The sequence below is a fragment of the Strongylocentrotus purpuratus genome, unplaced genomic scaffold (genome assembly GCF_000002235.5).
Source record: "Strongylocentrotus purpuratus isolate Spur 01 unplaced genomic scaffold, Spur_5.0 spur5_scaffold_8, whole genome shotgun sequence".
In the NCBI taxonomy this organism is placed as follows: Eukaryota; Metazoa; Echinodermata; class Echinoidea; order Camarodonta; family Strongylocentrotidae; genus Strongylocentrotus; species Strongylocentrotus purpuratus.
This window is the reverse complement of record NW_022145614.1, coordinates 17,784,000-17,800,064: the sequence shown is the minus strand read 5'-3', so window position 1 is coordinate 17,800,064 and position 16,065 is coordinate 17,784,000. Positions and strand designations below refer to the sequence as shown.

Below are 16,065 nucleotides of genomic sequence, written 5' to 3'. Positions count from 1 at the left end.
TGGTGTCCTTCTGTCTGATGTACTGTCTCGATGGTGTTACTAATAACTGTTGAATATTGGTTATAGCGTAAGCAGTTTGGTGCAGACTGCTCTTAAAGCACTAAATTTGGTCCAGATATTGACCTTACCATATATTGTTTTAAATTTTGATGGGCGCCAAAAAACGCCACTGGGGCCGTCATTTTGGTACAATTCAAAATGGCCACCAAATGAGCTGGAATACAATTGTATTTTCAAATTAAAAGGGCTAGAAAAATGAAATTTTGTAAAATTATGAGGCCAACAGATGGAAAATCTCATTCTGTATTTACTTCATCAACTCCATGTCTAGAAGGGCGTCCCTTGTAGACATTATGGTAAAAACCTAAAATGGCCGCCATTTGAGCTCATGGTTTAATTTAATGATATGATTTCTGTAAGTATGGCGCTTAAAGGTCTAGGGAATGTGATTCTGATGTTATTCCATTGATTTGATGCGAAGAAGGGTGCCTCTACGAGTCGCAATTTTGGTCAAAACCAAAATGGCTGCCAGATGAGTTTCAATTAATTTGTATTTTCAAATATTGCAATAGGATCCTGTGAAAGCTTAGATACATTAAATCACATTAAACAGTGATTCGCTAGAGCACAACACAGAATATAACTTTTAAAATAATTTGAATAACAATGTAAACATGCATACATGGCTAGACGCACGTTCGGTGCATCTGCCTAAACTTGGTACGAGGAAATTTTGACGGCACTTTAAAAAAAAACCTGATGCTCTGTCATCCGCGGCAAAACAAATTATGCATAAATATCGAAAAACAGAAAACAATTTCCTCTTTACCGTGAAATAGATTTTGAGGTCACAAGTTGGGTATACTTTTTCTTTGATATGCACTGGCTATTTATTATTTACATGTATGTCCATTGATCTAGTATCTTTTAGGATTTGCAATCATGAATGAACCATCAACTAATGAACCTCTGCCATGCCGCCATACCGACATAAAGGGCGATTATAAATTAAAATACTAGCACTCTCCTCCATTTTCAATCTTTCTTTGCTAGTCACTCTCTTCCTTTCTTATTTGTTTTCCAATTTAAAATTCGTGCCGAAATGACACTAAGCTTACGCTGTAGCCCCTCCTATATCGAATATATGTTGATCCTCTATGCATTCAGCATGCAATCTTTTAAAAAAAATCTCCTATCTACAAAAAAACAAAAGTAGTGTCAATGTCCCATAAATCGGCTAGGTATGTTTGTTTGAATAGATATAATAAGCCAATATATTAATGCAATACAAAAAAAACTTAATCATATGTTTCTCTGTATACTTTAGATATCTGGAAGGTGACACATTTCTGGGGTGATGGTGACAACGAATAAGGTTTTGCGTATCGTCCTTACTCGAGAGATGACCGTGGGAGGAGTAGTCGAAGGTCATTTCGAAGGGGTGGGACTAAAGGACAAGGAAGAGGACCTGTAGCGGATAGTGATAACGGCATGTCGATACGACATAACTGGAGGGAAGGAAGACGTGATAGAGAAGACGCCATGATGGAAAAAAGCTTCAGGGGAGATGACTTCCGAGGAAAAGAAAGGGACACAGAAGAAGAGAGAGGAAGGGGACATGATGGAGAGATGGGAGCTGGAAGGGAAGTTGGAGGCAAAAGAGACGGTAACACAGGAGGCCCATTCCGCCAGGGTGCGACAAGAGGAGCTGTAACGGATAGAGATAATGGCATGTCCATAGGACAGAACTGGAGGGAAGGAAGTCGTGAAAGAGCAGACGCCACGATGGCTGTAAGCATTGGGGGAGATAACAGCAAGTGGAGAAGACAAAACTGGAGGGAAGGAAGTCGTGAAAGAGCAGACGCCACGATGGCTGTAAGCATTGGGGGAGATAACGGCAAGTGGAGAAGACAGAACTGGAGGGAAGGAAGTCGTGATAGAGGAGACACCATGATGGATGAAAGCTTCAGGGGAGATAACTTCCGAAGAGGAGAAAGGGACATAGAAGGAGAGAGACAAAGGGGACATGATGCAAATAGGGGAGCTGGAAGGGAAGTTGGAGGCGAAAGAGACGGTGATGGAGGACAAGTAAGAGAAGCTGTAACGGATAGAGATAACGACATGGGGAGAAGACAGAACTGGAGGGAAGGAGGCCGTGATGAAAGAGGCACCATGATGGCTGAAAGCATTGGGGGAGATAACGGCAAGTGGAGGAGACAGAACTGGAGGGAAGGAAGTCGTGAAAGAGTAGACGCCATGATGGCTGAAAGCATTGGGGGAGATAACGGCAAGTGGAGGAGACAGAACTGGAGGCAAGGAAGACGTGAAAGAGGAGATACCATGATGGATGAAAGGTTCAGAGGATATAACTTCCGAAGAGCAGTAAGGGACCCGGAAGGAGTGAGAGGAAGGGGGCATGATGGAGAGAGGGGAACTGGAAGGGAAGTTGGAGGCGAAAGAGACGATAACAGAGGAGGCCCATTCCGCCAGCGCTACAACGACAGGCAACAAGCCGGACAGCCAGGCGATCGGGCTAAAGGCCGTGGTCAAAGAGGGGGCCACATGGATCAGAACGTAGCTAGATCTAGAAGAGAGGGCTATCGGACACAGGAAAATACTAGGTATAGACCGCTTTGCATGTTTTGTTTCCATAGGCCGATATGGACCAATATTCTCTTACACATGATAATGTGTTGCACTAAATATGTCTCATACAGCTATATAGGTCAATATTTTTTTAAAATAATGACACCTACTTTATTGTAATAAAGCAAAAATTAGTCAGTTTAGTAGAATCTGTACATAATTAGCCCTTTTAAAGTTTGTATACACTACTTTTTCAACGGTGAGTACAACAGTTTGTATCAATCTTGAAATCTATGAAAAGGAGTAGGTAAAAGTGAATAAAAGCTTTTCAAGACATGAATATGAATCAATATGTATATATTCATCTTATTTCATTTCTAACATTTTAGATATGGACAGACCCAAGGAAGACACCCGAAGAACCAAGGTAACTTCAGACCACTTAGTTCCAGACTTCTCAGTGAAATACTTGAGAAAGACCCTTCCGAGGCCGCTACAGAACTTGGGTCCCTGAAGGGAAGCCTTCAAGCCGGTCTCAACGAAGACTTGATGAGTGAGGTACAGCAACATCTCCTTTGGGAGGCTCTAGCATTTATTTGCGGAGCTCTAGGTGCAGAACAAACAGTGATCATGCTCCTGACAATGGCCCTCGAGTCCAAACTCTGTCGTCAGCATTTACTCACGTTTTTGACCAATCTCAGGCGTCCAAGAGAGAACATCGACGCAAGACGGTTAACAATTTTGAAGAATGTCATCACTGTCTTCCACTCAGCCATGCAAAGTTTGCCAAGCCGTGCTTCAGATCTCAAAGTTGCTGTCACTCTCATCTCCGATGCTGTATCAGACATGGATGAAGACGACAAACATGATGACATCATGGAGTCAATTAAGTCGTTGAGTAGTCACATTGAGGACATTGAAAAAGAAAGGGAAAGAAAAAGACAGATGGACCGCATTTCTAAGAACCCACCCCCTGACGACTTCCGCCAGCAAGACATTCTTCCCACTGTCAAGGAATTGCAACCCGGATATCAGCCGTTCCTCCGTCCTCATCTGACGAGAGGTGTATATGCCGATGCAGACCACTACCTGGATGTTCAGTTCAGACTCCTGAAGGAAGATTTCATCTATCCTCTTCGCAATGGGATATCAGAGTACTTAACTTCAAAGAAGGCCAACCCTGGCAGAAGAGTCAAACTTCAGGATGTGCGAATCTACGAGGAAGCTCACTACGAAAAATCTGTCCGTGATTTCTCCGGAATTTCACATTACATGGCTTTCAAGAGAATACCTCTTGTCCGATGGCATTTGACAAAACGACTCATCTACGGATCATTGCTCATCCTATCAACGGATGATTTCAAATCATACATATTTGCAACAGTAGCCAAACGGGACGTACAAGATCTAGAGAAGGGAATGGTAGCCATAGCATTGGTCGGCCGAGAAGATGCATCATGTCTACTTAATAAGAGGTTTGTGATGGCAGAGTCATCTGTCTTCTTTGAAGCTTATCGCCCAGTTCTCCTGGGTCTCCAGCGAATGTCTGGTCCATGCTTGCCGTTTTCCCAATACACTTTGAGCATGTTTCATGATGTAAAGCCACCCAAGTATCTCCAAGATCGGATGGTAACTGAAGACGATGAAATGTTCATCTATCCATGTAGAATCGATATCTCACCTCTGCTGAAAGGCAACCGACGATGCTCTCCAATAGTCGCCGTGCTTGACGATGGTGCTTGGCCCGATATCGATGATGTACAGCTCGACCAATCACAATATGAAGCTGCCAAGACGGCTCTCACCAAAGAACTCTCTGTCATACAGGGCCCACCAGGTACCGGCAAGACACACATAGGTCTGAAGATCGTAGAGACTCTTCTCCTTAACAGAGAAGCCTGGTCAAGTGAAGAAAACCCTACCCCAATATTACTCGTGTGCTACACAAATCATGCACTGGATCAATTTCTGGAGGGGATCTTAACATTCCATCACACTGGAATCGTTCGAGTTGGAAGCCGTAGCAAGAGTGAGAAGTTGCAGCCCTTCAACCTTAGTCGGATGGTTGGTCGGAGGGGAATACATGATGAAGAGTACGTTCAGCGAAGGGTTCGTGATGTCAAGGAAGACGTTGACGCTACAAAGAGACGTGTGGATATAACACAAGCTAGGATAGAGGGTGCAAGAAATGGGATCATCGACGAGTTCGAACTAGGCCCATTTATGTCATGGCGGCATTACAACAGCCTCCTTCGTCTTTCTGATGTTAAACAGTCAAACTCCTGGCTTGTAGAGTGGCTTCTCTGTGAGCGTCATAATGACAGGGATTGGAACGGGCAAGAGAAGCGGTATACTATAGAACAAAGCGATAACCTGCAAGAAGATGAGAAGAAAGAAAGCACAAAGCATGTTCCTGTGGCAAATGAAACAACTATCGAGTTAGAATATGAACGAAATGCCATTGAGTATGAAAGACTGATTGATGACGAATATGGTGAGGAAGATTCTGATGAAGATGAAGAAGCAGATTCTGAATCTAATGAAGATGAAGACTACCCTTTCCTTGGCCTTGAAATAGATGATCTGGACAAAGCAGAGGATGGTGTCTTGCGGAGGTTCATTCAAAAGAAGATGTATGGCAAAGATGTCCTCGATCCAGGTACTCTTAAATCAATTAAGGATGTTTGGCGTATGCATCCTAATGACCGATGGGCACTCTACCATATTTGGTTGCAAAACTATCTTCAACACTTGAAAGGAAAACTGTCAGCATATGACGTCAAATTCAAGCAGCTTTGTGGTCAGCTAGATGAGGCTAAAGGCGTAGGGAAATACCACGTCCTTCGACAGGCAACTATAATCGGTATGACTACAACTGGAGCAGCTAATCACCAACAGGTTTTGCAGAGAGTCCGGCCAAAGATCGTAATAGTAGAGGAAGCAGCTGAGGTACTGGAGGCACACATCATCACGGCATTAAATGCATCATGTCAACAGCTCATACTCATTGGAGATCACCAGCAACTTCGACCGAAACCGAACGTGTACTTCCTGGCCAAGAAGTATCATCTGGACGTTTCATTGTTTGAAAGACTTATCAACAATGGATTTCCTTACTCACAGCTTGAGCTGCAACATCGGATGCGTATCGAGCTGTCGGATCTGATGAGAAGGCACTTCTATGACAACCTCCAAGACCATGACACGGTGAAGCAATACGAAAGTGTGAAAGCAGTTCAAAAGGATATCTTCTTTCTAGATCACGCAGAACCAGAAGATGAAATGGACGATACACAGAGTCACTACAACCTCCATGAGTCCAGACTCGTAGTGGCATTGTGTTACTACTTCCTGCAGCAGGGGTATGAACCTGATAAGGTTACAATCCTCACAGCTTATACAGGTCAGCTACTGAAAATCAAGCAGATGATGGATCAAAGCAAGTTTGAGGGTGTCAAAGTTACTTCGATAGACAACTACCAGGGAGAAGAGAATGATATCATTCTCTTGTCCTTTGTGAGGAGCAACAATCATGGGCGCATTGGATTCTTGGGGATTTCGAACCGAGTCTGTGTCTCCTTGTCAAGAGCAAAGAAAGGGATCTTCTGCGTTGGAAACTTCACCCTCTTTGCAGAAAAGAGTGAGCTATGGAAGGGAATAGTAACAGATCTAGAAGGAACGGGATCAATCGGAGATTCCCTTACGCTGCAATGCACCAATCATCCAGAGGAGAGGACAGCGGTCAAAACTGCCGATGACTTTAAGAAGGTACCACTAGGAGGATGTAATAGAGACTGTGATACCAGGCTTGATTGTGGACACGTTTGTCGATTAAAGTGTCACCCAACAGATCTAAAGCATCTCGTCTACAAGTGCAAGGCTCCGTGCTCCAAGGTTATCTGTGAGAGAAACCACAAATGCCCAAAGCTCTGCTCAGATCTTTGCTCGACCTCTTGTTCAGTCATTGTTGAGAAGCTTCTGCCCTGCCTTCATGTCTGCAAAAGGGAGTGTAAGACCGACATTCGGTACATCATGTGCGAGGAAAAGGTTGACAAAACTTTAGGTTGCTCACATGTCCATCTTCTTCCATGCCACATGCCAACCAAGGGACTTGAAAAAGAGTGCGAGGTCATCATCAAAAAGGAACTCCAGTGCGGCCACAGAAAGACAGAGAAATGTAATGGTAGTGGTCGATGTGACGAGATAGTCTTGAAAGTTCTGGGATGTAACCATACCTGCCAAGCAGCGTGCCATAAAGATCCAGAGAACATCAGATGCAAGGAAAATGTTGAGAAAACCCTACCATGTGGACATACACATACTCTTCTTTGTTCCACAAGTATTGTCAATGTTCTGTGCAACACGATTACCCGAAAAAGTCGCTCATGTGGACACGAAATCATAGAGAAGTGCTGTCATAACAGTAAATGTTCCGAAGTTGTAGAGAAAACCTTGCCTTGCGGTCACAAATTGAAGATTATTTGTTCGATCAAATTAGAAACAGTAGAATGCAAAGAAAGGTGCATCAAGCAGCTTCCATGTAACCACATTTGCAAGGAAAGGTGCGGGGTGGATTGCACTGAGTACTGCACAGAGATAATCACCAGAGATGACTGGTCATGTGGTCATGAGGTAACAGTTAAATGCTGCGAAGAAAGCGACGCATGCTACATCGCCTGTGAGAAGATCTTGATATGTGGACACAAGTGCAAAGGGACCTGTGGAAAATGCTCACAAGGTCGTTATCACCACCCCTGCATTGAGACATGTAAGAAAAAGCTGGTGTGCGGGCACGAATGCGCCCTCAATTGCGGTGCACCATGTCTTTCATGTGAAAAGAAATGTCCTCTGCGTTGTCGTCACTCGCAGTGCAAGCATCCTTGCAGTAAGCCATGTTATGTTTGTATGAAACGTTGCACCTGGAAATGTGAGCATTTTGAGTGCAAGACGTTGTGTTGCGAGCCTTGTGACAGACCCCCATGCAACAAGCCCTGTTCAAAGAAGCGGAAATGTGGTCACCCTTGCATCGGCTTATGTGGTGAGATCTGCCCCAATAAATGTCGCACCTGCGACAAAGAAGATTTGGAGAAACGCTTCTTTGGGACTGAAGACATCCAGACAGCAAGGTGAGCTGAATTTTATATAACCATCCTTTTAGCAAATAAATCGAGGAAGACACCTACAAAACATGTGAAAAAAGATGACTTTGAATAATCTCATTCTGCTTCATGTTAACAAAACTAATTATACAATATAAAGGTTAACCTGTGGAATTTTTCTGCTTAGATTTTGTCATTTTGTCATTACCATTACATGTCTATGTAAAACAAAAAATAGATCTCAATGGAACAAAATACCCTTTTAGTACTTCGATAATACATCTAGATTAATATTGCTCGTCATGCTCCTTGAAAGATAAACTCTAATTATTAGAAAAGAAGTAGAACCATTAAAAACATTTCCTTAAAACTGTATGAGAATATGCCAACAGCAGAGCTACATGCATGATTTAACAAATTTCAAAATTTCTTTTGCTACGTATATAGGTATATTCAACTAGAAGACTGTGGACATTACTTTGAGGTAGAAGGACTTGACAAGTTCCTGGGATTCGGCATAAAATCCGACGGTGCAGAAATATTTACCAAATTATCGGTAATACTACAACATTTTTTTTCATTAAATATCAATTGATTTGTTCTTTCACTCTTATCACTCGTATCATATCACAATACTTCTAGTACGCGTTGTCGTAGATAGATATTATATACTTATAGAACAAGACAAACCTCTTAATCAAGAAGGACATGTACGTGTAAATGTGTTTAAAGTAGAAGAACAAGAATTTGGCATAATTCATAATAACTCTTCTAAAAATAATACATTCTTTTAACTCCTAACGTTTTTGATGTATCAGTCAGTTTGGTCTTAATTGCTTACTGTGACACTGTAAAATTAATATAGGTTTTTATTTTGTATCATTTTAAGGTAAAAACCTGTCCAAGATGCGAAAAACCAATCCAGTTGAGTCGTCGCTACAATAATCTCCTGAGAGAATCTTCAGCGATTAAGCCGCGAATCGTGGAAAAGCTACAGGGTGCTCGCAATAGCAGTGAAGACAAACACCTCCTCCGTATAGTCAACTCAGCCGTCATGTCGGCGAGAGAAACCATTCCACTTTTGTCACCCAAATTATCATCAGGGATCTACTCTGCGCTGTTTGAGGCACTGTTGGAGAGAAAGTCAATGGTGCTTCTGCCATTTCGGGACAAGCTTCAGGAACTACTCCTGGCATCAACAGAGGAACTGGAAAGACATAGCAAGTCATTACCGAATGTTCTCGTAGATCAGCACGCGAACGACCTTTGGAATGAGATGAATCGAGTGACGATCATGTGTGACTTGGCCGAAGTACTGAGGGGAGGACCAAACAATCAACCGAAGTACCCAGACTTCTCAAAATCCTGGGCCGGGATAGGAATATGACATTAGCACATGACCTCCTCAATAGAATTCGCAGCGCTAATGGGATCAGCAATACTGGCAATGACCTACCGACTTTCAAACGCACTCCACGTCTTTCTTTAGAAGTAACCATGTGGCTTACTTGTGCCAAAGGACATCCCGTTTCGAACCATCAGCCAAAGACGGGCGCGTGCGAGGACTGCGTCTTGGCTGAGCAGGAGAGAGTCCTCTCCGAGGCTCATGCAGCTGTAGGACGCCCTAGAGAGAATGTGCCTGGTCAGCGAAATATCGGTGGTCAGCAAGGCCAGCGGGGTAGGCGACGAGGACGTGGAAGAAGAGGTCGAGGCAGAAGGGGTGGTCGCAGAGGAGGACACCAAAGATTCTATGTCCCGTTTTGAGCCCGAATACGCGATCAGAATATTCGTACATCAGATATTGCTAGTCATTTTGCATGAAGATGTATACAATCAATATCAAACACGGTTTATGAATTCCACTGACCTTCGCATATCGATGTTTATCTAGATAAATCATAATGCTGTATTAAAAGATTGTAATCGATCCAAGCTATTATTTTGTTCTTTGAGATGAACAACGCATGGGGAATAAATTGATAACGAATTCGTAGTACACTGATTTTCCGAAGTCTCTTTGATCTGTTAAGAATGTATGGGTTTAAATATCCTTTATCGAAATGAATTTTCCTTATTTATTTGAAGGGCTTTTGAAAGATATGCGAGACTACAATGTCGACAGCAAAAAGAGAAAGCATTTTATGTGTCATTTAAAGGATTGAAATTGTAAGATATCGAAACAATTGGTATTGACCAAATGAGCACTGGCTAGGCTCTGCAGGAGCACACAATTGGCCTGAGCAGAGAAATACTAAGAGACTGCGTCAAAGTACATGTGAACCATCATTTTTGCATGTGCTTTATGAGGTATGAATAATCGTTTCGTAACGTATATAAATATTCTTTATATTTTCCGATTTTATCTCAATCGGATCATTTGCTCTATACCCGTTCGCTTCGCTGCCCGCAGAATACTAAAACATCACTCGACTTTATCAAACAATGATATTTTTCTGTTGTCCATGCTATCAGAAAATTGGTATTTTTTCAGTGCGGGTTTTTTTCAACCGTACCGGCGCATAAAAATATGTTTTACCGAGCCTTTTCTTTGTGAAATACTTAGTAGTATTGTAGAAAATTAGAAGAACACAGACAAATATTTGTCTTTATAAGAATATAATTCGTCTCAATATGTTGTAAATAGATCTCCACTGTCTTGATCTTCAATATACATGCACTTTAGGTATACATTCGTTTACATCAAGCAGGAGTAGAGTATCACAATTGGATAACAAATTGGAACTTTTGAAATAATGATATTGATCGGATCCAAACGATTCAAAGTTGTTTTAAAGCCATACTGTACTAGAAGCCCTACCGCAATATCCCTTTTAGCGCCCACTCTGGTCAAATGTAGCAGTATGGTCTCGTAACTCGCTGCTTATATGGCAGAGCTGTTGGTTTTCGCATCGAGTCCTCTGTCTGCGAAGTGGAAATTAGTTATTTGGTTATACATTGTTGGCAAGTTGACCGTGAGATGGCGCTGTGCAATTAACAGTCTGCTAAAAGACAGAAAGTTCATCAGTTCAGTATTGCTTTAAGATGACGCACATGTGAAAAACTTGTTGCATGTGTTTAATATGCAATGTTGATAAGGTTGAACTTTATGTACTTTTAAACGTGTAGTGACAGGTGAATTTTGAGAATTAACATATGAATGTTGTTTCTTGGTCGGTATTACATGAACAACCATCCTACTCAGAAATTGAAGCATTGTTAAACACTACGATTTTCTATTATAACCCCACAAGATGTAAATAGAAAATAAGATGTACATGATCTTGGTCGGTATTACACGAACAACCATCCTACTCAGAAATTGAAGCATTGTTAAACACTACGATTCTCTATTATAACCCCACAAGATGTAAATAGAAAATAAGATGTACATGAAGTCTATTTCGTGTAGAGCAGTGATTCATGCTGTCACGTTTCATGTTTAAAGTTTATTTGAATATTACTCATGCTTTTTTGTAATCGATAGGTTTGATTAGAAGCGATGATACTGTTAAGATAAAAAAAGATATACACATATTTTGTTACTGTATTTATTCAAACGAAATATGGTTAAAACTTGAGCATTGGCTGTCTCGTAATCATGTACATATTAAGTTTAAAAATCAAAATAAATTGTTTGGGTTTCATTGAAATAACAACAGTACAACAACAAAATTGCAGCAAAATGCAAACATTGTTTGCCGGTTTTTTAAAACAATATAAGCGATAAAGTGCTATCATGATATAGAAAAATATATATATAAAACAAATCTGAAAGAAAAGACATTTATGAACAAGTGGTTACCTTTTACAAAGTGTTTCTAATTGTTTATTTTTTCTGAAAAAAAATTAAATCTTAAAAGTAAATATGTGATATCTTAAAAATGAACTGCAGTTTGTTACTGATATTTATAAATGTATGCTCTTTTTATCTTTTGAAAGGCCAAAAATATATCATTTTGAAATTGTGCATGTATATATCTCTTCCTTTATACATATTTGAATGATATTATGTATTAAAGGAACCCTGTGGAAGGGAACAAATAGAAATAAAGATAAAATGAAGAGGATATGCAGTTGGTGAAAATTATCTATCGTATCTATTGAAATATGAGAAAGAATCGGTAGAATACTTACAACATCAATATTATGTATAAACATCAAGATTGTCATTAGAGGCTTTGTGGAATTCTTCATTACATGTTGAATAAATTTCCATCATCTAATACCAATAATTTACTATTATCGTTGTTAAGGTTTGAAAAGGAAAAACAGTGTATTAGATGAATGTCGATCAAAGAATGTACTTCCAAATTGAATAATATTTACAAGTGACACGTACTCAATTATGGACAAATTACTCTTGTCAGAATTCGGGAAGAAAGGTTGACATTATATTACAATACTGACTTTATATCCTCACGATCGTTTATTATAATAGCATGATTAATTGGTGTCCAATTGTATGATGGATATTCAACTTAGGTGTAAACTCACCAGTCGTATGAAACAGAACAATAACAAAATGTATTTTTTAAATTTGGTATGTTTTACAACTTTTCGATCGGACCATTAAACTTTCATGCCAGATGTGTGTGCAGTGTCATATACTAATTTTCGTACGCGGTTCTTGTGATTTTCAACAATTTTCAGTCAATTTCTTTTCATTTTGATCGTTTCAAACCTCACAGCATATATCAAGTCATATGTGCTGCATAGTCATTTCAGATTTCGTTCACATGACTACCGAACTCAAGTTTTTGTGTTTTTGCTGTTTTTTAGAATCATATAACGAATCACAATATAAATAAACTGTTTTGCTTATTATCTCCGAACATTGTTGTACCACTGTGGTATCTGTACTGTATCATCGAGTAGGTGGTTTTCCTCATTTGCAGGGGCGTTGATCCATCTACATTAGGGGAGGGGGCATTGTACATACATGTACGAGGTAATAGCATATCTTTGTCTGTGTGTGTTTGGTGTGGGGGGGGGGGGATCTTCAGGCTTCAGCTCATTCCAACCAGGGAAATGCTATTCTATCAATTGTCACCTCATATTTACTAAGCGAGCTAGTCTCTTTCTCATTTGCATCATAAATTACCAAATCTACATTGTGCTAATATAAAGTTGGTAGCCCCGACACCATTTGTGCAGTCCCATATACATCTTTCTGTGTGCAGAGCTTGTTACTTTACAAAGACTGGGAAAAATTTATTATGATTTTGATGACTCCAGAACTTTGCAGTGCACACAAACTACTTACATGCTACATGATCCACCTTTTCTGATCCATGCTTCACCTTTTCTTTCACAATGCAATCGGATGACCATTATGATTTTGATGACTCCAGAAATTTGAAGTGCACACGAAATACTTACATGCTACATGATCCACCTTTTCTGATCCATTCCACACCTTTTCTTTCACAATGCAATCGGATGACCAGAACTCATCTTTATCTTTAAGGAAACAAAAGGCATATGGTAAATGTGTACACTGCAGGGAAGAGGGATGCTTCTATCAAACATAGTTGATATAATTTACATTGAGTTTTCTTTCAGTCATAAATCGTAGTATTATTGCATAGGGTTCAAAGGTGACGGACAGGGGTGCAACAGGGGACTCAACAGTTTGCCTATAGTGGAATGGTAGAGCAAATAAATAAAGAGAGAGAGAGAGAGAGAGAGAGACGGGGGGGGGGGGGTGTTTGGTGAAACGAAGGTGAAATGACACTTATCCACACTCTTTCCTAATTGCTAGGCGTTTTAACTCGCATTCCATCCACCAATTCTCGGTAGGGAGGGGATGGTTGGGTCACAAGCGTCTGTACTCACTTTTTGGCTTGGTTAAACAGGACCATTGAGTGTTTTTAAAGTTATTTGCTTGTCACAATTTTTTTCGTAATTGCCCGTCCCCCTCTTTTACAACTTTTACAAAATTCTTGCACCGCCCATTACACCTTTAACACCCCATACCTCTTCTTTTTTGACTATTCGATAGGCAGTACCTAATATGAGTTGAGTAGGTTTCTTTGCTAAAGAAAATTTTCTTTTAAGATCAGCAACGCCACATCTAAAGAAAAAGCCTTTAGTTTCATATATCTATAACATGAGTGCCCCACATTGAAATAAAATTGCAATATTTTCACTAAGTGATGTAGAATGTAAGCGGATCGCACAATATCAATCTTACACGTCACACCTGCATGATGAAATTGCGCAATTCTTATTAAACATGCATGAGAACGTGATATGAATTACCAAAGACCTGCGGTGCTGACACATGCTATTGTTGGATATAAATGTTAGAACGGGAAGTGGTAGTATCCGCAAAATAACACTTATAATATATAGAGGTCACGCTGGGGGGGGGGGGGGGGATTCAAAAAGTGGTTAGCCTCTCTCCCCTCTACCAGATGTCCAATTTTAACTTGAAATACAGAAATTTTGAAAGATATGCTAATCAAATATCATTAGGAAATTATATAAAGTGCAAAAGATTGAATACTTCACAATGAGCGGGGAGGGTCGACGGTGCTCTGTATGGTTTAAAGACAAAGACTATGGGCTAATTTAACATCTAGAGTACGATATTGAAGGGGAGGGGGTGTTGGTGACTGCCCCTCCCCCTCCCCCACCCACCACGTTCAATATGTTTAATATCTATGACGTATTTCAATGAGTGAATCTCTGAAAACACGCCCTTAAATCTTTGGAATTCCCATCTTGCTATTGCGCATGCGCGGGAAAGATACTAGTCAACTTTGTATGTCATGCCATTGTTACATTTTAAAGTGATTTCGTGATCGTGTCATAAACTGATTGTTAAAAGTCAATAATTATCAAGTGTGATTGCCGAGAATGTGACTTCTTTCATTATCGTTACATACTTAGATCTTGAATAAGGTCTATGCATACAAATTACTACTGTCGAGATTGAGATTTTAAGAGCACATTTGAAATGTTCAATCAACAGCCGCCGACATAGCAGTGGGAATGCATTTTGAACTACGTTGGCAGATTTGAGAATCCTAGATAAGGTATGCATACTGTATGCGAAGTAATACTTTTATATATACACGAGTCTGGCCTTTTCTTTGACGAGACATAAATGATCAAGATGAGACTGCATCTCTGTTTTTTTGTTAATATATTTTCATTTGATAATTTTTTAATATATTTTTCTCATTACATTAAAGCAATACTCATATATTTGTTGTTGTAGCATTGAATAACTATGCGAATGAGCAAACGCTGATGTAAGATATATAAATGTACCATTTAACTTTCAAATTCCATTCATTTGTTATTACGCTTTCATCTGTGGTTATCATAAAGGCCAATCTCAGATATTTTATCCTATTCGTTTCCCAAAGTACACTCATTCACGTACATTAGTCATAGTCTTATTATTGTACGTCACATGTATTCGACTATTTAACATTTTTTGGGGGCCTGCATGCATCGTTTTTTTCCCCTCTCTTTTCTTTTCTTTATTCAAAACAATCTTTGAATAACTATGCAAATAAGGACCTTTGCTTAAAGTAGATATTCATTGATTTTAAAAACTAACTTTATTTTCATTATTGCAAAGTTGAAACTTTGATTCGACAAGGTTATCAAAATTCAATGCTTGGAAACATTCGAAGTAATAGCACCTGAAGAGCTCTCCGAACGCTGCTGAGATGTGTGAGATCACAGTATGGACATGACTTGCACAAGCAGACGATGTCCCATGACATCTCACACATTTTCAGTGCCTGTGTTTTCATCTTCTCTTGAGTTCTTTCTCTTCCTTCACTACCGTCAGGCTAAATGTATAATATATTGCCTCACTCTTAACCCCGCGCATGGTTTTATTTTGATGACAAATGCAGCGATACAAAAATAAAGGAATCTGTCGCTTGTAAACAAAATAAGACGCCATTGTATATTCAGCTGCACACACCGTGGTATGTTCGGCGTTTCAAGAGGGAACAAATGCCGTCCTTAATATCATTCCGGGGGTTTTTCAATTTGAAAGTCTGGTTTCTTTGATTGTTAATTAACCTGGTTTCTTTGATTGTTAATTAACCCCTATATATCCTGTGTATTTACAAGCAAAAGATTTTAGTTATCAGAATCGGGTCATATCACCTTTTGAATGGTTTGACATGCCATTACATTTATATACACTAAACTCATTATAATTTGAGAAATAAGAACTTTGCAATTATGTTCATTCTCTATGGGATGTCGTCTGCTTGGGCAGTGTTGGTCCATATAGTGACGTCATAAAAACATCGTTATTTTCCCGGCGAATCTCTCGTATATCCCAGCTGCTATGGAGGTAGTTGTATTTGTATTTGTATAAATCACCCGATATGTAGTTGACCTAAAA

General features: G+C 39.9%; 1 protein-coding gene across 1 annotated transcript; it reads left to right on the top strand.

Moving 5' to 3' along the window:
- The first annotated feature begins 1,491 nt into the window (after positions 1-1,491).
- Positions 1,492-9,072, top strand: LOC578148 (NFX1-type zinc finger-containing protein 1). Its single transcript, XM_030976083.1, has 4 exons — positions 1,492-2,621; positions 2,976-7,712; positions 8,133-8,241; positions 8,575-9,072. The coding sequence occupies exons 1-4, from the start codon at positions 1,492-1,494 to the stop codon at positions 9,070-9,072; spliced, it is 6,474 nt and encodes a 2,157-aa protein (XP_030831943.1).
- The last annotated feature ends 6,993 nt before the right edge of the window (positions 9,073-16,065 follow it).

Coding starts and splice junctions, on each gene's coding strand:
- LOC578148 (XM_030976083.1), top strand. CDS start 1,492: ATGTCGATACGACATAACTGGAGGGAAGGAAGACGTGATAGAGAAGAC. Junction 7,713..8,132: donor GAAGACATCCAGACAGCAAG/GTGAGCTGAATT, acceptor CTACGTATATAG/GTATATTCAACTAGAAGACT. Junction 8,242..8,574: donor AAATATTTACCAAATTATCG/GTAATACTACAA, acceptor TATCATTTTAAG/GTAAAAACCTGTCCAAGATG.